Consider the following 21817-nt stretch of genomic DNA (forward strand, 5'->3'; position numbering starts at 1 on the left):
GAGGAGACACATCCACCATTTGCAGCTCCAGCAGTGACCCCGGAAGTGAACGCCTGGAAAGCTGGCAGCTGATTGGCGGGGGAAAAGACGGTCACGTATATAATGACGAAACTTCCGGCGCTCGGTCTCTTTGACGGCCAGACCTCCACACGGCGTTGTTCCGAGTGAGTGCGAGCGCGGGATGGCGGAGGGCGTGGGGTGACCGAGGCGGGGGTTGGAGGCCCCTGGAGGGAATTGGTGCCTTAGCCCGGCATTAGTGATTAAACTAAGCGGGGATTCGGGCGTCGTGGTGAGCCGCGGGCGTCGTGGTGGGCTGCAGGCCTCGCTCCGCTCGCCGGCCATGGTGGGCCGCAGGCCTCGCTCCGCCCGCCGGCCATGGTGGGCCGCAGGCCTCGCTCCGCCCGCCGGCCATGGTGGGCCGCAGGCCTCGCTCCGCCCGCCGGCCATGGTGGGCCGCAGGCCTCGCTCCGCCCGCCGGCCATGGTGGGCCGCAGGCCTCGCTCCGCCCGCCGGCCATGGTGGGCCGCAGGCCTCGCTCCGCCCGCCGGGCATCGGCTGGGAACTTCCGTTGCCACGTTCTCCGCTACTGGGCCGCGTCTTGAAATAGAACCCTGTCCTGAATTTTTTTTTCCGGGCGAGTGAGGTTCGGGGTGTCATCGGGGGCTGGGGCTTCCATGGAGGGGGGGTCACGTGGAGTCTGGGAGCTGGTCACACGTGACCCCGCGTGGCCTCAGGGCGATGGCTACGTCACTGGGCCAGCCTGGGGTTCATGGCCCACAACAGCTCCCTATAGCACGTGGTCGGGGACCTTGTACCAAAAGAGAAGTAAAGACAAAAAATGTTGGGGAAAAAGTTGCTGTGTATCTGATTACAACCTGATGAAACAGCATCTCTTCCCCCCCACCTCCACGCAAAAATGCACAGCCTGACATAACACACATACAGATAAACAATGGTTATTCAGTCTGTATAAACATAAAAATAAATCAGACTTCGGCTTATTATCACAAAATTTGTTTTGCAGCTGCCAAATAGCTGTAAATTATAAATCTGTAAATACAAGATTTAAAAAGTCAATAATTGGTGCAAAAAAACACTGAGGCCGTGACCATAAATATGGTTTATGCTGTGCGCAGTTTAAGTTTATTATCATCCGATTGCACAAGTTCACCCTGACAAAACTGTTCTCCGGTCCTCGGTGCAAAACATGCAGACACTCAACAAGACTTAACACACATACACATGCAACATAATAAAAATAAATCAAAATCAGGTTCATTGTTTGGAATGTGTGACAGGAAATCTGTTGTTTTGCGGCAGCAGTATTCAAACATCAACCCTCAATGTTGTGCCAGCCAACATATTTCTTTTTTTAAGAATTACTAAACCAGTGGTTCTCAACCTTTTTCCACTCACATGCCACTTTAAGTAATCCCTATGCCATCAGTGCTCTGATTAGTGAGGGATTGCTTAAGGTGGGATGTGGATGGAAAGAAAAGTTTGAAAACCACTCTTTTAATTGTACTTAATTGAGTTGTTACGTGCACGCTTTCAAAACTCTAAAGGAAATGGGCAAATGACAATTTTTCTCAAGCAAAACATTTCTGTAACAATTGGGTCGAGAGCAGTGGTTATCAACCTTCCCTTCCCCCTCATGTACCACCTTAAGCAATCCCTTACTAATCACAGAGCACTGATGGCATAGGGATTACTTAAAGTGGGATGTGAGTGGAAAGAAAAAGGTTGAGAACACTGTACTAAACCCTCCCTACCCTGAAATCATCTATATTTATTCCGTCCAAATCTAAGAGCCTCTTAAATGCCCCTAATGTTTCTGCCTCCACCATCATCCCTGGCAAGGTATTCTAGGTACCCACATCTCTGCCTATATAAAAAAAATTACCCCTGATGTCTCACCTAAACTTCTCTCCCTTCATTTTGTAGAGAAATTCCTCTGCTGTTTGCTATTCCTGCTGGATGTCCACCCTATCTATGCCTCTCATAATCTTGTAGCTTTCTATTAAGTCTCCTCTCATCCTTCTACACTCCAAAGAGAAAAATCCCAGTTTTGCTAACCTTGCCTCATAAGACTTGTTTTCCAATCCAGGTAACATCCTAGTAAATCTCTGCATCCTCTCCATACAGTTGTTTTCACATCCTTCCTCTAATGAGATGATCAGAATGGAACACAATACTGCAAGAGTGGTCTCACCAGTGATTTGTAGAATTGCAGATGACCTCTACTCTTGAACTCAATCCCCTATTAATGAAGCCCAGCACGGGACTTCTTAACTATCCTCTCAACCTGTGAGGCGACCTTGAGAGTTGCGTGGATTTGGACCCCAAGGTCCCTCTGTTCATCCACACTCATAACTAACCGACCATTACGTATTCGGCCCTCTGGTTTGCCCTTCTAAAATGCATCACCTCGCATTTTTCCACCCAACTCTGCTTCCTGTCTATATCATCTTGTAACCTTCAACAACCTTCTGCTCCATCCACAACTTCTCCAACCTTCGTATCATCGGCAAACTTACTAACCCATCCATCTGCTTCACAAAGAGCAGGGGTCCCAGAACAGATGCTCCACAAGTCACTGACCTCCAGGCAGAATACTTTCCTTTCACTACTACTCTCTGTTTTCTACCTGCAAGCCAATTTTTTTCAAGGTTCCAGGGATTCCATGCCTTATGACTTTTTGAACAAGTCTCTCAGCAGACCTTGTCGAATGCCCTGCTAAAGTCCATTAAGAACACATCTACTGCCCTACCCTCATCAATTTCTTTTGTTAACTCCTCAAAACATGAAATTAGGTTTGTGAAGCACAACCTTCCCTTCACAAAGCCTTGCTGACTATCCTTGAGTAGATTGTACTTTTCTAAATGCTCATAGATCCTATTCTTAAGAATCCTGTCCAATAGTTTGCACACCACTGACGCAAGACTCATCGGTCTATGATTCCCAGGATTTTCCCTATTACCTTTTTTAAACAAGGGGACTACATTTCAGATTTATTGTTGGGAGTACATACATGACATCACATACAGCCCTGAGATTCCTTTTTTCCTGTGGGCACAGCAGAATTACCACTAATTGGTAGTGCAAAAATATAAACTGTACACAGCGTAAAACATGTAAACAAAGAACTATAAACAAACTGCAATACAGAGAGAACAAAATAAAAATCCATAAGTAAGAGCCCTTATATGAGTCTGATTGAGTTTGTCATTGAAGGTGGAGGGGTAGCAGCTGTTCCTGAACCTGGTGGTATGAGTCTTGTGGCAACTATACCTCTTTCCTGATGGCAGCAGCGAGAACAGAGCATGCTGGGTGGTGTGGGTCTTTGATGATTGTTGCTGCTCTCCGACGGCAGCGGTCCCTATAGATGTGCGCAATAGTGTGGAGGGTTTTGCCTGTGATGTCCTGGGCTTTACACTCAGGGGTATTGATGTTTCCACACCAGACCATGATGCAACCAGTCAGCACAGTTTCTACCTCTAGAAATTTTCCAGGGTTCTAATGTCATAGCAAACTCCTGAGGAAATAGAGGTGCTGATGTCCTTTCTTCACAATGCCTTTGGTGTGTTGGGTCCAGGAAAGACCTTCTGAGATAGTAACTCCCAAGAACTGAAATTTACTCATCCTGTCCACCTCTGATCCACCAATGATCACTGGGTTGTAAACCTCTGGCTTTTCTTTCCTCAAGTCATTCTCCATTCTCCAATCCACACAGAAAAACAATGCATATGCAGGTCAAGTATACATGCCAAAAAAAAAAATTGTTTAATAGTGGAGACTCCAAAGGTTAATGTGAGTAGTTCATCGTTCAGCAGCTTTTATAGAAAAAGAGAACTATTGTTTCAGGTTGGAGTGATCATGGTCAAAACACAATGCTGGGGAAACTCAGCAGGCCTCACAGTGTACTTTGTATAGCAAAGATAAAGATACATAACCAATGTTTCAGGCTTGAGCCCTTCATCAAGATATGAGCAAATTGTGGGCAGGAACCAATCAAAATGGTGGAGGAGCACAGGCAAGAGAAAATAGATGGATGTGGATAAAGGAGGGCACACCAGCAAACAGGAGGAGGGGAGATGGCTCTGAATGGAGAGGGAGTGAACTGGAGGAGAGGAGATGGAGGGATAGGGAAGAGAGGTAGAACAGGGAGTGATCCAGCAGAAACCAGAGAAGTCAACATTAATGCCATCTGGTTAGAGAGTGCCGAATCAGAAAATTAGGTGTCGCTCTTCCAATTTACGGGTGATCTTGGTTAGGCAGTACTTGAGGACATGGACAAATATGTTGGTGCTGGAGTGGGGCGCAAAACTGAATTGGTTGGACCTGGGAGATGCCTGTCACCGATGCGGACAGCATGTTCTGTAGAACTAGGAAAAAGAGGCAAGAAACTGTAGATGTTTGAAATGGAGTAATAAACAATTTGCTGTTAGAATTAAGTGGATTGAGCAGTGTCATTGTGAGAAAAGAATGGTCAAAATGTTTGGTTTGTACCCTTCATCGAGACTGCTTAGTCTTAAAACCTAAAATGTGTTTTGAATACAACTGCCAGCTATTGTGACATCTTAATTTAACAGTAACTATGTTTTGGATCATTCTAACGGTAAAGGAGAAAATCTACCTGTCTTGGTACAGTTTGTTAAAAGCTTAGAAACACAACCTGTGTCTTCCAAAAACATTTTATGGCTTCTGTGTTTCTGCTGGGCATTTCTGGATGTTGTGAATCTTTATCTGTAATGTGATGACATCTGATCCCTTAGGTTCCCCATCGTTGCTTCTAAAGGGAAACATACACAATGTCCGGAGGTCTTGATGTACTGCAAATGAAGGAGGAGGATGTCCTCAAATTCCTTGCTGCTTCGACTCACCTGGGTAGCACCAACCTGGACTTCCAGGTGGAGCAGTACGTCTACAAGAGAAAGAGTGATGGTAGGCATTCGACTACAAGTCAAGGGGTGGGGGGGGGGGGGGGGGGGTGGGGGAGATGCAAACTGGCATGTTTGTTTATCATATAAAAATTGTCAATTTATTTAGTTCTGCTCTTGTGAAGAAGAAAGCAGCACAATTTCCCAGATTGCATTTTGGAAAACGGATCTCTTCAAATTTTCATAAGCCTTGTGGTGTTGTCCGATAAAAAATTTGAGGAGGAGTATGTTTCATTGCTAAATGCAGTGTAATCCCCAGCATCCGACACCTAAGGGGATTGTGGATGCCGGATATGCGAACTTTCCATTTGCCCGAGACACACTCTTACAATGCCTGCACTAAGAATATGCAGCTTAAAAGACAATGCAAAATGTAATTTTGAAGGGAAAAAAATGAGTATTACAGTCCTAAATTATATAAAGTTTCCTTTAATCGTGTAACCTCCTGTCACTGGCGTTGTAACAGCATTCTGCTAACTGCACTGCTATCATAATTTACCCCACCCAAAAGTTTACAGATAAAGTCTTACTAATATGTTTTAACATACAGACTTACCAGGCAGAGATAAGGAGACACCCCAATGGCATTGGTTGGGATGCTCACTGGCTGAATATTTGCTCCCATCTTCACCAAAGCGTTGTGTGTTGCTTCGCAGAATATTTACTTTTAAACTTATATTTAAATTTTTATATATTCTTATTTCGATTTATTTGTTTTCCAGTTTGTTTTTGTTTTGCTGGTTGCTGAATTTCCTCCGGATACCAGGATTTTACTGTATTCCTTAAAATCTGCATTTTAAACCAAACTTTCAATATTGTCTTCTTTACCTTTCAATATTTGTCAGTCACTGCACATCCTTAAAACTCTGTGCTCGGGTCAGTTTCTGGCCAGTGAGCTCTTGGGTGTCGGAGATGTGCTACAGTAAAAATGGCAGGTATTTCGCTAACACCACAAGAGTCTCTGACTTGATGAGTGGGGTTTGATAGTATTTCCTGCCACAAGAAGCCCTCAATATGGCATGGAGTTGGTAATGGTGAGTATAGATGCTTGGCTGCTAAGTGGGTTTGAGCTATGAAGGGACAGGATGTTCATCTTTCAACCACGTTATGATGAGGTTGGAATGTGATCAAGTCAATTTACATCTTTGAATAATTCAGTAAAAATTAATGTGTAAAGTTAGAGTCCTTAAATGAGTTCCATACTCTCATCGCTCTGTGTAAAAAAAAAAAAAGTTATCCCCAGGATCTTTTTAAATCTTTTAATCCCTCTCGCGATCAGTTGCTCAATTGGAAGGAGGGGCAAGAGGCTGAAAAATATTGCTCAAAAAGCTGCAATAAAAGCTTACTGTGTATAATTAGCTAGGGTAACAGAAGAGCATCCAACATTGTCAGTTGCACATTTTGAGTGATCTTATTTTTTAAAATGTTGTCAAGCATTTATTCTGGTTTGCTACTTTTCGAACAGGTATTTATATTATCAATCTGAAGAAAACGTGGGAGAAGCTGCTTTTAGCTGCCCGTGCCATTGTCTCCATTGAGAATCCAGCCGACGTTTGTGTCATCTCTTCCAGACCATTTGGCCAGGTGCACAGATCAGCCCTTCTCTGCTTTCTGCATTCTTTATCCGCTGCTTCTAAAACTGCACATTATTAAAACTTAGGAGGTGAAGCCGTTGTTTGGCTTGTGAACTCCTGAGTGTCGGAAATGTGCTACAATAACCTGGCAGGATTTCGCTGACGCCACAAGGGTCTGCATGCCTCGATGAGTGGAGTTTGATAGTAATCCTTGCCACAATTTACCCATCCATGATTGGGCGGTGGCGAGACAGCAAAAATCTTGGCACGGGGTGGTCATTGTCTTTGGATAATTGAACATCTTTGAAAGCTGTTACAGCAGATTAGAGGACTGTTCCTCCTAAAGTTAAGAGGTGCATGATAAAACCTTACAAAGATTTACTGTAATGAACTTCTTGGTGTTGGTCTTGTCTATTGTGCAACACAGAAGTCTACAGATGCTGTGATTGTAGTAAAAATGCACAGAAATGCTGGAGGAACTCAGTCAGTCTCGCAGCGTCCATAAAAGGAAGCTATACTATATTACCGGCACCTTGGGCCTGAGCCCTGAAGAAGGATCGAATTCCAGCAGGAACTCCTGTGTGCTTTTAGATTTGCCTGTTATTTGGTTTTAGAATAGCGTTATGGCATGCTTTAACCCTTTAGACTCTGGCCATTTTTAACCCTTCATAATATATACTCTGGACTGGGTCCATGGGTAAACTACAGTACGAACACCAGTACAAACCAGTTGGTGGTTGGGAATAAAACCAGTCCCGACAAAAGGGGACATGGAGTTTATGTGGTTGTTGGCAATCCCGACAATCAGGAGTCGGAGTCCAAGGGGTTAAGTTGTAAACGAGGACTGCAAGTGCCCTGATGACTGTTTGCTTATGGTGATGGCCTCTCTTTCCTCAGCGAGCTGTCCTGAAGTTTGCTGGTGCCACTGGTGCCACCCCCATTGCTGGAAGATTCACCCCGGGTACATTTACCAATCAGATCCAGGCTGCTTTCAGAGAGCCCCGTTTGCTGGTTGTAACTGATCCCCGCCAGGACCACCAGCCCTTAACTGAAGCATCATATGTCAATATCCCCACTATTGCCATGTGCAACACCGACTCTCCCCTCCGGTATGTGGACATCGCTATTCCATGCAACAACAAGGTATGGTTTTTCATTGTGATGACTTCACTTAACATTGCTGAAAGCTTGTTCCACGGTATAACAATCCCCTCTGTGGGGAGTGAAAGCCGTTTCCGATTAATCCCTTTCAGCCCATAAGCCTGTGTCACCCTATTAACTTACAGCCCCGGTACGTTTTAAAACTGGAGCCCCTGGGAAAAGCCCACATAAGGAAAACGTACAAACCCCTTACAGGTAGCAGTCTTGATCACTGGCGCTGTAATAGTGTTGTGCCAACAGTGCCGACCCCTTTGACATTACTAAATGTATAGGTAAAAATTGAAAGTCTAGAAGATGGAAGCATGGGGGCTTTGGGTAGTTATCACCTAACAATTTAATGACCTCTTAAAAAGGATTTGGAATGGTGATGTGGGGTAGAACTGAGATGATCTGGGTGTTGGGGGTAGGTTTGCACATTGTTAGAACCCGGAGATGAGGCCAATGTGGCTAATGAACTCTGGGTGTAGGAAATGTGCTACATGATCATGCAGGCAGCTTTAACACTGCTCGAGCCTGTGGCTCAATGAGTAAGGGTTTGCAGTAAATCCCTGCAACATTACTCGTGTTTTATTCATGTGTAATTTTAGTTGGGCAATTGGCTGAGATCCTCCTCATCTCAAATCATAGAAAGGAATTACTATGTCATTTATAGAGAGGAACTGTTTTAAATACTATTCAAATTCTGAAGAACATTGTTTTGATGAGTCAGTAAATGTTACAGAAGTTAATTTAGTGGAGGAGTTGGAGACTGTTTTATGGCTGTAAAATCCTTTAGGGTTTTCTGCTAAAAGTCCTGATGTGACTCAGTTCTTTGTAGCCCAGGTTTCCATGTGTGGCCTTGCTCAGAGTACAATAATCATTCTAAATACACTGTTAAAACCCATCTATTCTTTTAAAAAAATTGTGGCATTAAGTAACCCCATTTAAATCGATTTATTGTTTTGATGCAACTGTGCACCAAAAAACGACTGATTAAATTTCTTCTAACCTGTTTTGTCAGGGTGCACACTCCATCGGTTTGATGTGGTGGATGCTTGCCCGTGAGGTGCTGCGTATGCGAGGAACCATTAGCCGTGAACATCCATGGGAAGTGATGCCTGATCTGTACTTCTACAGGGATCCTGATGAGGTGTGTTCAAAGTATTTAATTTTACTTTGTGTTGTTCATTTTAGTCAGTCTCTGCAACTAAATGGTGCAGATTACTGCCTCTTACATTTTTCAGCTGACAGAATTTTTACCTCACTCGGCAATATAACAATGGGCCATCAGCCTCATGTGAATGCTCATATACACAAAAAGATTCATAACTGACCCGTGATAATTGGTCCTTGTAATTTATGTCTCTGATATCAAGTAGTGCTGGTGACTGTTGGTGCTCCAGAATGATTTAAAATCATTGTGTATTGCACTATAACCACAAAGCCTGCAGACTTTCCTGTTTAGCCCGATATAAAATAGAGTCTGGGTGACTCCTTTCTGCCCTAGCCCTCCCCTGGGGGCCAAAGCATATTTTCCTCATGTAATAAATAGGAGAGAAGAACTGTAGAAACCAAAATTCACAGGGAAGGGGGCCCATAAACTTTGAGCAGAATCCTAAGGGGTGAGTATGGCTGGGATAGACAGTCATTCCTTCCACCACCAGTTAGTTTACTGCAACTGTGGCACAATGTCCACAAAATTCATTTGTAGTTGCTTGGCCAGGATATCCTGACAGCTCTGCTTTCTGCAAGTTGCTGGGTGTTAGTCCTGGGATTCCACCTCCAACAGCACAGTGAGGAGTCTTTCAGGAAAACTAGAAGTTCAAGAAGCAAATCTTGACCTCGAGAGCAATTAGGGTTGAGCAATAAAGCCTGCCCTTGCCACTGATGTCCACATCTTGAAAGATAAAGGGGAAAACATTTGGATTTCTCTTAGCATTCTAATTTTTGCTTTTACAATATAATTCCCTTTGGTTATTTGTCTCCTTAAAATCAAAACTAAATGAGCGACACGGCTTGGAAATAGACCTTATGGTCCAACATGCCCAACTTGACCATGTGGCCATAGGTTTTGGTGGTGAAATAAGAACGTCTGAAGACTTTGATTGTAGTAAAAATACAGGAATGCTGGAGGAACTTGGCAGATCTCGCAGCTTCCATAGCCGACGTTTCGGGCCCGATCCCTCTTATCTGTGCTTTTGGCTCAGAATCCCTTTTGTTTCATGAATGTTGCTGGAATGCGAGCACTTTGAGGGGGGACAATCCATTTTCTGGCAAAGTTGGACGTGGCATGTCGGAATTCTAAAGGCACTGCTGCTCCAACCCATGTGTCTGAGTGTTTGCTCAGTGCTGGGTCGGCTGTAAAAATGAAAGGGCAGACTCTGGGCTTGCCCATCGCTAATAAATCTCACTGTTGGCTCATTCCCTTGTAAGCCTGAAGTCGGCTGAGTGCCAGAGTGGATCCTTGCACACTGGCTTTGGTAAGGATCTGCCTAGTACAGAATAATGTGGATTGATCAATTTTTAAAATTTCATGTTCATTTGTGAGAGAATGAAGGGAAGATTGTTAGTACCGTATCACATCATGAGGCCCCACATTGCTCTTATTAGGCCAAATCTTAGCCTATTAGTAAATGTCTCGTTAGCTTTGAGCTCCCCAGATTAGGTGACTTGCAAAAACAAAGATGAAATATACAAGTCAAGTGTTTAGTATCCCGTTAATGTTAAAAAAAAAAACAGATGTCTGTCTTTGGAGCTCACACAAGTTATCTCTTGGGAACAAAGGAGTTATGAGACTTGTGTGTTTTATACCAGATTCCAAATGTTAGTTCTTAAAGTAGAAAAAAGCTCACAATAACATTTCTTAGGTGCTGCTAAGAGTTGTAAATACTTGATCTAAACAATGGGTTCAGAATGCTTTACTCCTGGAGTAAAGACAAAAGAAGATGGATAGGAACCAGCCCAACCACTGACTGAGATCAAGGGCAGAGAGAAGTGAGTACATGCAGAAGATTGTGACCGGTTGACAGGCTCATTCACTACAGGACTGGCAGCACAGCCTGTGTTAAGGGAGTTCTCAAGTTTTGCAAAGCGTGGTCGTGGTCCTGAAATTTGTTCTAGAGTATGGGAGGTTTAACAGGACAACTGAAGAACTGGCTGCTCATCTGTTTTAACTGCATCTTGTACAGATTGAGAAGGAGGAACAGGCTGCTGCAGAAAAGGCCGCTGGTAAAGAGGAGTACCAGGGAGAATGGACTGCACCTGTGGCCGAGTTTGTTCAGCCTGAAGTTGCTGACTGGTCGGAGGGCGTGCAGGTCCCATCTGTGCCAATCCAGCAGTTTGCAGCCGCAACCAGCAAAAATCTGGCTGAGACGCTGGATCCAGCCAGTCCCTACGTCAAGCCGGCAGCATTCACCACTGAGACAGCTACAAGTAAGTTCTGGGCTTGGTGGTGTGTTTCGAATCATTGACTTGGACCACGAGGTGGACTTGTCAATGCATGAGAAAATATTGACCCAATGAGAAATCACTGACTTTGCAGTATTTCTGTCAGGAGATGCTCCCATCAATTTGTTAATGTGTATTTTGTAATTTTAAGTGAATTATTTGCAGATTTTAGTGATGTCTCAGGGTAAAGTTCATTGCCGACAAGATTTGTCCACTGCTGAGCTCTGTAGCTGTTTTGTGTTTTCCCCTATTCAGTTACAAACTTCCCATGGTTATTGTCTTCATCTAAACATTTCCATTCCTTTGGGTTGTCAGCAGTGCAGCTCCATTCTATCCTGATTCTCTTCCTGTAATTTTTAAAAATCTCTGCTGTAGTCATATTATCTCAAAATGGTTACTCTATGTCCCATCTTGATATTCAACTGCCAGTTCTGTTATTTCTGTAGTGCTGGAGGAACTCAGCAAGTCCCACTGCAGTCTTTATGTAGCAAAGATAAACCAATGTTTCGGGCTCAAGCCAAAATGTTGGTTATGTATCTTTATCTTTGCTATATAAAGTTCACCGTTTGACCTGCTGATTTTCTCCAGCATTGTTTTTACTTCAGTCATGGTACCTGCGTAAAATGGGGGATAGGGGTTATCGGTGGATATGGGTGGGAGAGCACAAGAGGAAAAGGCTGGAGGGGTGTAGCTTTCTGAAAAGAGAGGGCAGGGAGTGTCAGAAGGGAGCATCTTTTCAGTTATCTTTGCTTGGTTTTGGATGTTGTACAGTTTAATTTTTGTTTCTTTTCCACCATTGGTGTACTTCATTGCTTTGACAGTTCTTCCTATTTTATCCTTATTTAGATGCCGTACCCCTACATAATTCTCAAGAAGCTCGTGGCTTGGATTTCCAGGCTACTATTGAGTGTCTGGGACACTTGAGTTTGAAGGGTTTCCCGGGTCATACTCTCTAGGTCGAAAGAAAGGCAAATGTCTTCAGGTTGAGGGATGGTGTGTCGAGCACCACGCAGTGGCTGGAGTAAAGACCTGAAATGGTTTAGGAATTAAGTTGGTGTGGAACTAAGTCCTCCCAAGGATAAGCCTGAGTGAATGGAATTTGTGATGGGGAATAAAGTTGTTAATTGCACTAAAACTTTCCTTGATTAATTTGCTTTGCTTTCTCTTGAACAGAGGACTGGAGCGCTCAGCCTACTGCTGAAGACTGGTCTGCTCCCACGACACAGGCTCCAGAATGGGGCGGTGGAACTGCTGATTGGTCTTAAGACTCCTTCCTGCAACTGGGAAAGAATTAAATAAAACTACTAGTTTTTAATTGTCTTGTTTATTTAGGTCTTATTGGCCACCGTGTAACGCTGTCTTGTTGAGCACCGTGGATCTCCCCATTTCAAATTCTCTTGCTGACATGTGTGATCCCAATGAGGAGCATCTTGTGTAGTTCCAGTCTTCTGGGCAAATCTGAGCAGCGATTGAGGTTTTATCTCTTCACTGACAAAAAGCCACCTAGGTGACAGGCATTTGCAGGGCTCGTCACTGAAGAGAAAAAAGCTCAGTTGTTGCTCAGATTTGCCCCTGGAACTGATTGTCTAACCATCAGTTTTTTTTTTAAATGAAGTCAGGCCCTTTTGGCTCAGCTTGTCCATGCTGACCAAATTGTCTACCATTTGCTTGCACTCCCAAACCCTTCCTGTCCATGTACCGTTTCCAAATGCTCCTTGAAAGTTATCGCTCTGGTTTCTATCACTCATTCCATTCTCCCACCACCCTGTCTGGAAAAAGATGTGCTTAAAATTTGCAAACTGAGCCATCACTGCTAGTCTCCCTGCACCTCCCCCTTTCATTGCTTTACCCTCTCCTCACACCTCAAACTGCAATTCCTTTTATGTGATAAAGGATCGTCACACAGTGTGGAAACACTGACCAAAAAGTCCCACTCGGACCCCGTCCCATCTACCTGTTGTTTGTGACTCCTTGAACCCGCTACCTCATCACCACACAAGAATAATGCACGAATCAGGAAGAAACCTAAGCCTAAGGGACTGATTTTCTGGATCAGAGGGACAAAGAAACCGGCTATTTTAGTTCGACTTTTAGTAAACAAAAGATTACAGAATTCTGCATTGCTTGAAAGTGATTCAGTTTTTCGTGTTACAGTTAAACTAAGCCCCAAGATAAGGCATGAGCTGGATACGGTCCTTTGGAAAATATTAAAAGCCATTATGGTAAACAGGCAGTGGATAATTGTTACAGAGTAGGACAACTCGAATCAAAGGGCCTGTGTTGCTGTGAAAGCACCAAATACCCTGATATTTGGAAACCTTGTTAAAGGAAAGTACACACTGACTGAGCTATTGTTTCTGGTAGACAGCAGGTAAGGAAGAAAGAGGGTGTCCCCTCTAAACACCCTCGGGTGGTTGTAAAATACTAGACTGGGCTGCCCCAGAATCTACTAAAAAGGTCATCTTGTCACTATGGGGTCCTATGCTTAAATTTACCAATGGTTTTCCGTGCAGCCCCACGGTGTGTATTGACTGAGAACCATGACCCCCCCCCCCCCATTCATAATCTGCTTCCATCAGGGCGTAAGATCACGTCTCCCTGGCTCGCATTGGGCATTCTCTCTTAAAATGTCCCTCCTTTTTACAATGGTAGCAAACTAATGCTCCTGTTTCCCAATTCCTACCAGGATTACCACGAGGTCCCGGGAACGGTCGTCGTCCCTGGAATTCCCCTCTGCCCCTGCTCTGGTCTCTACTCTCCCACTCCCAGAACTCGGTGATTAGTAAGGGATGGCTTACGGTTATATGAAAGTGGGGGGAAAAAAATTTGAAAACCAATTTTAATCATACCTGACTGACTAGTTACGTGCACAGTTTCAGAACTCCACAAAGGAAATGGGCCAATGAGTTTCTCAAGCAAAATATTTCAGTCACAATTGGGTCTGGAGCAGTGATTCTCAACCTTCCCTTCCCACCCACAAACCACCTTAAGTAATCCGTTACTAATCACAGAGCACCTATGGATTACTTAAGGTGGTACATGAGTGGGAAATTAAAAGGTTTGAAAACCACTGCTGTAGATGAGAAAGCAATTTTGTGACATGTTCATAAAAATTCTAATATTTGGGGATGAGGAAAAGCCAGAGGCGTTGGAGAACCTAGTTAAATTTTAAAAATAACAATTTAAAATAATTTAAAAAAAAACAAATGAATGAAAAAATTAATACTTTTTTTAAAAATAAAGCAATTCTATCTACCATTTCAATTTTTAAAAAGTTTTAAAAACAATCCACAACACAGATTGGATTCTTCAATGCTATTTTTTGTACAGATTACTTATCCACAGATAGAGGTGGTTGAATTTTAAAGGTTGGTTACTTATTGGAGAGTGGAAGAAACTTCATAAATCAGTATGATTGCGTCTAACCAGTCGAGTCAATGCTAAGGCAGTTGTATCCACTAGTAACATGGTAGAAAAGACACAATTGATTTCAATGCAGGGAGACATTTGGTGGTTCCTATACCTGATTGGAATTCAGCAACTCTAGCCATGTAACAGCCAAGCTTCATGGTCCTCTGCGATGATTCTGGTGGGTGGGGTTGAAGGTGGGGAGAACACATCAAAATTGAGGGTGACGCAAAATCCTGTGATTTCAATAAACATTGCATTCATTCTGAATATGATCAATTCAGGATTTACAACTTTATTTTGTTACAGACATCCAAAAAAAAAATTACAGCCATGTCCATAACAGTCTGATCACAACTAACAATGAGACATCTTGCCAGTAAAATACTGGTCTTACTGGGCAACGATGGACAGGTCCGACATCTCTGAGAGCTGATTAACAAGTATGACACATGGTATGATCAACCTGAAATAATTGTGCAAATGTTCTCAAAGGCATCTAACTCACTGTCATCCCAAATTTGCATTGAGATTTTGCCCCATTTGTAAATTTGATTCAATTGACAAAAAAAATGTAGGTTGTCTGAAGCTTCAACTCCAGTTTATATACAGAATAAGTGGATTAAGGCAGCCCAATAGATCCTTACTATTAAGCACTAGAATGCATGATAAAATGTTGGTTTCATGTCGTTGGGGTTAGAACGAAGGGATTTCCAGTTTTAACTGGAACACAAACCAGTAACGAGATTGCGGGATCTTACCCTAGAGAGGGCACAAGATGTCTGGACTCTTCAAATCTACAAAGACGTTCCCCCTTTTTAAAAAAAAATCATCCAAATCTGCTTCCAAGAGGGCACATTCTAGATCTAAACGCAAAGCAAACGTACATTTCTCCCATTGTCCCCCACTGGCCTGTTGCTCATTGACCTAATCTCTGATCACTGATCCTCCTCCAAATCAAAAGCAAAAGTCTTGCAGGAGATTTAGAAAACAAGAAATATCTACAGGGAAATTCACAGGCAGGCAGCATCCGTGGAGAAGAAACCAGTTCAATGGCTGGCTCCAGGTTAATGCTGAACCTGGAAATCATTTCTTCTCCAATCTTCAACTACAAACCAGGCAGCTTCAGATCCACAAGGTGGGTCTGTTGCCCATTCAAGAGGTTTAAACCCTTTATAATTTTCTACAGGTCTAATAATTTATCCTACAATCCAAAAACATTTGAACTACACTAAGGCGAGCAGTAGGAATCAGAGGAGGGGAGCTGGGAGGCAATGAGGAAACACCCCTTCCTGCAAATAACCAATACCTCAGGATACACAGGGAAGATATACCTTCTTGCAGTTTCTTTCCCCATGGCAGACAGTAGGTAAGTACCAAAGGGGCGGCAACAATCAAAAGGCACAACATAGTCATTGGCCGGTAGTGAAACGAGGAAAATGCATCATGAGATTGATGGTTGGGAAGGATGTAACCCTTCCCAATAAGAGACAGTCCCGGATTCCTTGTTTGGTTGAACAAAAATACAGATGTGATTGGGTAGAATATCACAAGAAGAGCCTCTGATCCACAACCAACCTTCGTGTTGATTTTCTGCCTCTCAGCGAGTCGCATAGATTTTATCTGTCGCTGTCCACAATTGGGTAAAATAGTACCTGATCTGATTCCTTTCCTGAACACATGATATTAAATACTCCAAACTTCAGTCTCGCCACCTCTGGAGGAGCTGGCCATCCTAACAACATCACCTTTAGTATTTCAAGACACTTTCTCTGGGAAATTGCACCACAAAAGGTAGAGGCTCGGGCACATTAATCATTGGACCATCTCACAATACAGAGCTGCCAGTGCTCCTCTTCCACGCTGACATGTTTGTCCATGGCCTCACGCAATAGCAAACGAGGGCCATCCGTAAATTGGAGGAGTAATGCCTAATATTCTGTCTCGACACTCTACAACCAGATGGCATTCACCTCACTGCTCTTAATATAAAGGACTCTGAGTGACCTGCTTGAGTTTCTCCAGCATTATTTTTAATTTAAATTAAATGCACACTGGGAGAGCTCCCCAATTTGCTATCTTTTCTAAACAACAAAGCATCTCCCTCTAGTGTTAAAGGTGTGAAGCTGCTCAACTATTAATAATCTCAGAAGTAGGGTTTCAAACTGATGCCATGAATGTATGTAAAAACTATTGCTCCTATTTAGAAAGAGGAGTTAAACAGGGCCTCTGCAGACCCTGCAATTGTAGTGCAATACACAAAAGTGCTGGTGAAACTCTGCAAAAACTCAACCAATACGAGTGCGCTTTTACCAGAGCTCCCGTCGTGGAGCTGAAAGTTCAGCAACAGACAACAAACACCTCCAGCATTTTGCTTTCATTTCACGTTTTGAGCATTTGCAGAATTGACTGTTGCAATTTGAAAAAGAGCTTTTTTTTTTGTAAACAATCCACGTCCTTGAAAGAGTGTTTTTTATATTTTAAGAATAGTCCGCCTTGCCCTGCCAGTTGGTTTGGGAATGTAAGGTGGGAGGATCCTATGATCTGGAATATTATCTAAATGCCATAATCAAGGAGAGAAGACTTGGAGACTTCCTTCATCTATTGGCAGAAATTTAATCCAGAGTGTCATCAGGAGAGAACTCTGCCTGATTTCCGTGTGAAACACGAAAGTCTGCCAATGCTGTGATTGTAGTAAAAACACAGAAATGGTCGAGGAACTCAGCAGGTCTCCAAAATAAATTCTGGAGGCTTTGGGTGAGCCTTGAAGGTCTTGAGCTCGAAATGTTGGAAATATATCTTTACCTCCAGTGGACGTGGCGAGACTGCCGAGTTCCTCCAGTGTGTCTGTTTATACTGACTCTCAGTGTGCATACACGAGTCTGTTCTTCCTTCACTCACGCAAGACCAGACAGAACCATCAACTCCTGCCACTAAAATATCCAAAATACCGGTAAGGATAAAGCTCAATGGAGAAAGAAACATGTTAACACAGGGGAGCTACAAAATAACGAGCTATCATTGTGCACTAAGAATGGCCTGGGAAGGTAGCACCATGTACAGTAAAACCCCCGGAATCTGGCACCCATAGAGATTAGTAGATGCTGGATAAGCAAATTTTCTGCTTGCTTGAGATTGCATGATGTGCAAACTGGCTGCTGCCGGGGGAGGGGGGGGGGGGGGGGTAATTTTAACTTTCATACTTTTTACTTCTATTTTCCATGGCTTTTTTTTGCTGGTAGCTTGAATTCCGGAACGGGGATTATACTGTATATGGCCATAAAGCATGTATGAAAGTGCAGCTCATATACCGGTGGGTGGAGGATAAGCAGTGGTGGATAAAATAAATTCTCATTTAGTCTGGGGTGGAATGGATAGCGTAACACCGACTCGGGTTTGAATCCCACACTGTTTGTAAGGAGTTTGTACGTTCTCCCTGAGTCTGCATGGATTTTCCCCGGGTGCTCTGGTTTCCTCCCACCCTTCAAAATGTACCGAGGGATGTAGGTCATTTGGGCATCACGGGTTCGTGAGCCAAAATGACCTGTAACCGTGCTGTGTGTCCACACTATCAATTGATTAAGTGGTCTGGGTTCAGCCCCATCTCCTTCAAAAAAAATTGATAAACAACAAAGGCCAACCATTTCATTAAACTCTTCATCATCTCACTGTGAAAGCATTAAATTCCTGCGACCTTCATGGTGCCAATTCAGCTATTTCTGTACAAGACACCTGGGCAGAACCTCCACTCTTCAGCAACCTGAATCACATTTATTCTTCTGTGCCTTATAACCTAGAGAAGGAAAAGATGAAAAGTCTGAAATGGGTGGGGATTCAAAGGGGGGATATTGTCACACCCTGTTGTTCTTTGTGGCATCTCCTCCACTCTCTGTTCTGTTAGCGGTACATCATTCTGCATGGCCAGCTCCAAGTAGGGAGTGCTCACAAGAAGCCATTACTGTATATTTCTTTTACCCATTCTGGTATCCACCCCATGGCTAAGGGTCAGAGCACGAGGCTAAACCCATGCTCTCTGTCTGCTGATAAGGATATCGGGTTGGAGAGAACGCCTAGCTTTACCTTTCAAATATCAGGCAGAGAAACAGACACAAACCCCCTTGGAATAGTTTCAAGAGTTGGACTACACCTCAACTGAGAAGACCCAGAGTTCAACACCCACTTCAGACAACACCAGAGGCTTATTTCGCCTCTTTAAAAGGTGCACATCTGTTAATCACCCCTCTGTACAATCTAAGCAAATGCCACAACTTTCACCAAAGAATTCATCTGTTTGAGTGCTGATTAATTAAAGCCCTCCTCAGATTTCATCAAGAAACCCAATTATTCTACACGTAAGCTGCAAAATAAATTCCATGTCCAAAAGCAAGTCAGAACTGGTAAAAAAAGAGATATCACAGCTGTAATTGGCCACGCAATCAACCACTAATTAGTCTGTGTGACACAGTTCCCTTGTCAGCAGAAAACGCAACCCCACTTTGGAAGAAAAGGATTGAACAACATTGTAAGTTGATTTTGGTTCCGACAGTTCTTCGACTCTCTGACACCCAGCTATCGATCAATATTCTACCTGATCTGCAGTATTGCTAATCACACACCAATAACACTGGACAATGAAGATTTTGCTTCCTGAACACTTTTGGGTGTATTTTATGGATTTTGGACTGCTGATCACAAAAATCACCTTAAAAGTTTCCTATCACGTACCTTTTTTTGGATACAATCTATTTTTGAGATTTCCTGTCACATTTTAAGTCTACTTCATGCGTAAAAACTATGAGGTGCAACATGATGCTGACAATTCATTTTCTGCATTCGCACTTGGACGTCTTCCCTGCTGATCTCGGTGCAGTCAGTGCCGAACACGATGAAAGGTTTCACCAGGACATTGTAACCATGGAAAAGTGGTATCAGAGCAACTGGAATCCATCAATGCCAGCTGAGAGGCATCAGATGCTGAGTACAAATGAAAATCAGCGGCAAAACATATTTAGGTCAGTTGAACTAACGCAACGTGCCAGCGTCGTTATGCGATTAAACAGGATAAATTCAATCAAAGTTAATTTAATGTTTCTCCAACTTCCTGCATGATACAGCAAATTTGAAATGATACTTGTGTTCAGATTGAAGTTGTCTACCATAATCCCCAATTTTTTTCAGGAAGCAAACTTTTGGAAAAAATTTATTGTCCAGTGCAATCAAGCTCTGGTATTGGGGCATTGTGACCAATGACTGATCAATAAGATGGGTTGGAGTGGCAGGACAATGCCAGACCCATCCAGCGCCCACAAATTTTGTCCACTAGGTTAAGGCATCCACCCCTGTCCTCGGCCCCAAAAACACCCAGATCAACCCAAGTTTTACGTCAATGTCTCAATGCTATCTGTACATAAGGCTCACTGGGTATTGGATAAATAAAACGTGTAATAAACAGTCATATGTCTTGACCTCCCGATTTAACTGTCAGCCTTGCCCTGCATATTTCCCTGGGCCTCACTCGGTGGCATATTCCTGGTGGGCCCGCCATTCCATTTGGCCTCCGACTCTTCCCTGCACCTCCACGTGCCTTGCAGTCTCCATCAGCCCCGTCGCATTCTTCCACCCCCCCTGCATCCCCTCAAACCCCTGCTTTCAGTTCCAGCCACCACCACCTCACCCTTCTTGCCTTCCTCTCTAACTCTCATCTGCCCCTAACCATCTTTCTTTCCTCAACCCTCCCTTGCTCCCACCCCCCCCCCCCCCCACTCACCTCTCTTGGCTCCCTTGTCTGCCTTCCCATCAATACCTGTCCCCTCCCTTTGTATCCATCGTGTTAATCACCCAACACCCAACTTAGCTTCCTGCCAAGACCCTTCCCAAGCCTCTAATATTCTCCCTCACCCACATCTGCCTCCATTCTCCCTTCTTCTGGCCCCCTCAACTTCTCTGCCCCACTGCCCCTCAGACCATCTCTCTCTCATAGACCCTTTCTCACCTCAAGCCCCGAGCATACACCACTCTTTGATCTCACTCCTTTTCCTCTCCACCCAAAACTGTCCTGGCCTTCTGATCCTCTCATTCCCCCCCCCCCCCCCAACCCGCTTCCTAACCCCGTTCCGTCCCTCGTCTCCTCTCCCAGGGCCTAGGGTATCTGGCCCTCTAAGTCTGTGCTACACGTCTTGTGGAATAAACGCTGTGCTTGTTGAGTATCCCTTTGCTTTCTTTCACCATTTCAGTTCATCCATGGCAGAAATCCTCCTGGTTAGCAGGCGAGCTCGTGGGCAGATTGGCCCATCCGGCTCAAGCTGAGATCGGTCCCATTTGCAAATCAACTCAGTCAAATATGTTCCCTTTCCCACAGTGCTCCAGGTCAGAAGTTTTATGAACATAACAAAAGGAAAATGCCCTCAGTCATGTACCCAGCAAGAGGCCTCCGAAAGGAGGCAACTGGACCAATCAGGAGACTTCAATCCAACGTGTCCCGTGTCACACTGTTCCTTGAGGTCACTGTGATTTCCGCTGGATCTTCGCAGAGTCTCCCTGGTTTTGGGTGCCATCTGAACAGAAGAAAGTAGGCGCATTAACACTTTCCCTCACATTATTCACATCATTTTTAAAAAATAAACAGTTTTCAACAATGGAGAGTCACAGATCAGGAAGGGCACTGGGTATATTGGGGATCTGGTGACTTCTGATTTCCAATTAGTCCCATGGCCCTGCTCCTTGGCCACAGACATGCATTTCTCTCAGAAGATGGTCTGTGCTCCCACAATCATTACTGATCCTCTATCTCAAACACCTTCCCCCACCTCCCCCACTGTATCCTCCCATCTAGATATAAAATAACCACACCTCCTCCCTCACCACCATTCAGAGCCCCAAACAGTCCTTCTAAGTGAAGCAACACTTCACCTGTGAATCTGCAGGGGTCACCGACTGTTCCCGTTGTGGTCTCCTCTACATCGGAGAGATGGTGCAGACTGGGAGATTGCTTGGTTGAACACCTTGGCTCTGTCCGTCGCAGATAGCGTGAATCTCCCAGTGACCACCCATTGCAATTCTCCGTCCCAATCCCTTGCCGACATGTCTGTCCATGGTCTCATGTATTTCCAAACTGAAACCACCGGCACATTGGAGAACAACACCACATCCTCCGACTGGGCACCCTCCAACCAGATGGCATTAATATAGACTTCTCTGTTTCCCATTAGGTATCCCCCTGTCTTTCCCCCTCCAGCTCCACGTTCAGAGCCAACCCCCACCCCCCCCCCAATCAATTCTCACCTTTCCCCTCCTGCCCACGTCCATCTA

General features: G+C 44.1%; 2 protein-coding genes and 3 non-coding genes across 12 annotated transcripts in view; 4 read left to right on the forward strand and 1 right to left on the reverse strand.

Moving 5' to 3' along the window:
• The first annotated feature begins 75 nt into the window (after nt 1–75).
• rpsa (ribosomal protein SA) lies at nt 76–12416 on the forward strand. The gene is made up of 7 exons (XM_069909770.1): nt 76–164; nt 4776–4944; nt 6406–6524; nt 7412–7657; nt 8676–8804; nt 10843–11086; nt 12275–12416. Exons 2-7 carry the CDS (start codon nt 4812–4814, stop codon nt 12364–12366), a joined length of 963 nt encoding a protein of 320 aa, XP_069765871.1. The 5' UTR covers nt 76–164; nt 4776–4811; the 3' UTR covers nt 12367–12416.
• On the forward strand, nt 5788–5944 carry LOC138749128 (small nucleolar RNA SNORA62/SNORA6 family). Its single transcript, XR_011348436.1, has one exon. It is a non-coding gene; the product is annotated as a small nucleolar RNA SNORA62/SNORA6 family (small nucleolar RNA).
• On the forward strand, nt 6579–6736 carry LOC138749129 (small nucleolar RNA SNORA62/SNORA6 family). The gene has a single exon (XR_011348437.1). It is a non-coding gene; the product is annotated as a small nucleolar RNA SNORA62/SNORA6 family (small nucleolar RNA).
• Nucleotides 8084–8234, forward strand: LOC138749130 (small nucleolar RNA SNORA62/SNORA6 family). Its single transcript, XR_011348438.1, has one exon. It is a non-coding gene; the product is annotated as a small nucleolar RNA SNORA62/SNORA6 family (small nucleolar RNA).
• Nucleotides 12417–14419: 2003 nt separating the features above from the next.
• LOC138748890 (ubinuclein-2-like) overlaps nt 14420–21817 on the reverse strand; it is a 70294-nt gene continuing 62896 nt past the window's right edge. For 4 of the 8 annotated variants that reach the window (XR_011348305.1, XR_011348304.1, XR_011348299.1 and 1 more), the window contains 2 exons: nt 20926–21063; nt 14785–18302 (listed from right to left, as the gene is read on the reverse strand). Coding sequence is in view for 1 of the 8 variants with exons in the window: in XM_069909769.1 (XP_069765870.1) it covers nt 21011–21063 (53 nt within the window). In the remaining 7 variants the exon portion in view is untranslated. Of the gene's footprint in view, nt 14688–14784; nt 18303–20857; nt 21064–21817 lie in introns of those variants that run through there. The other 4 variants (XR_011348300.1, XR_011348303.1, XR_011348302.1 and 1 more) reach the window with 4 other exon arrangements.

Source organism: Narcine bancroftii, chromosome 13 (assembly GCF_036971445.1).
Source record: "Narcine bancroftii isolate sNarBan1 chromosome 13, sNarBan1.hap1, whole genome shotgun sequence".
Lineage (NCBI taxonomy): Eukaryota > Metazoa > Chordata > Chondrichthyes > Torpediniformes > Narcinidae > Narcine > Narcine bancroftii.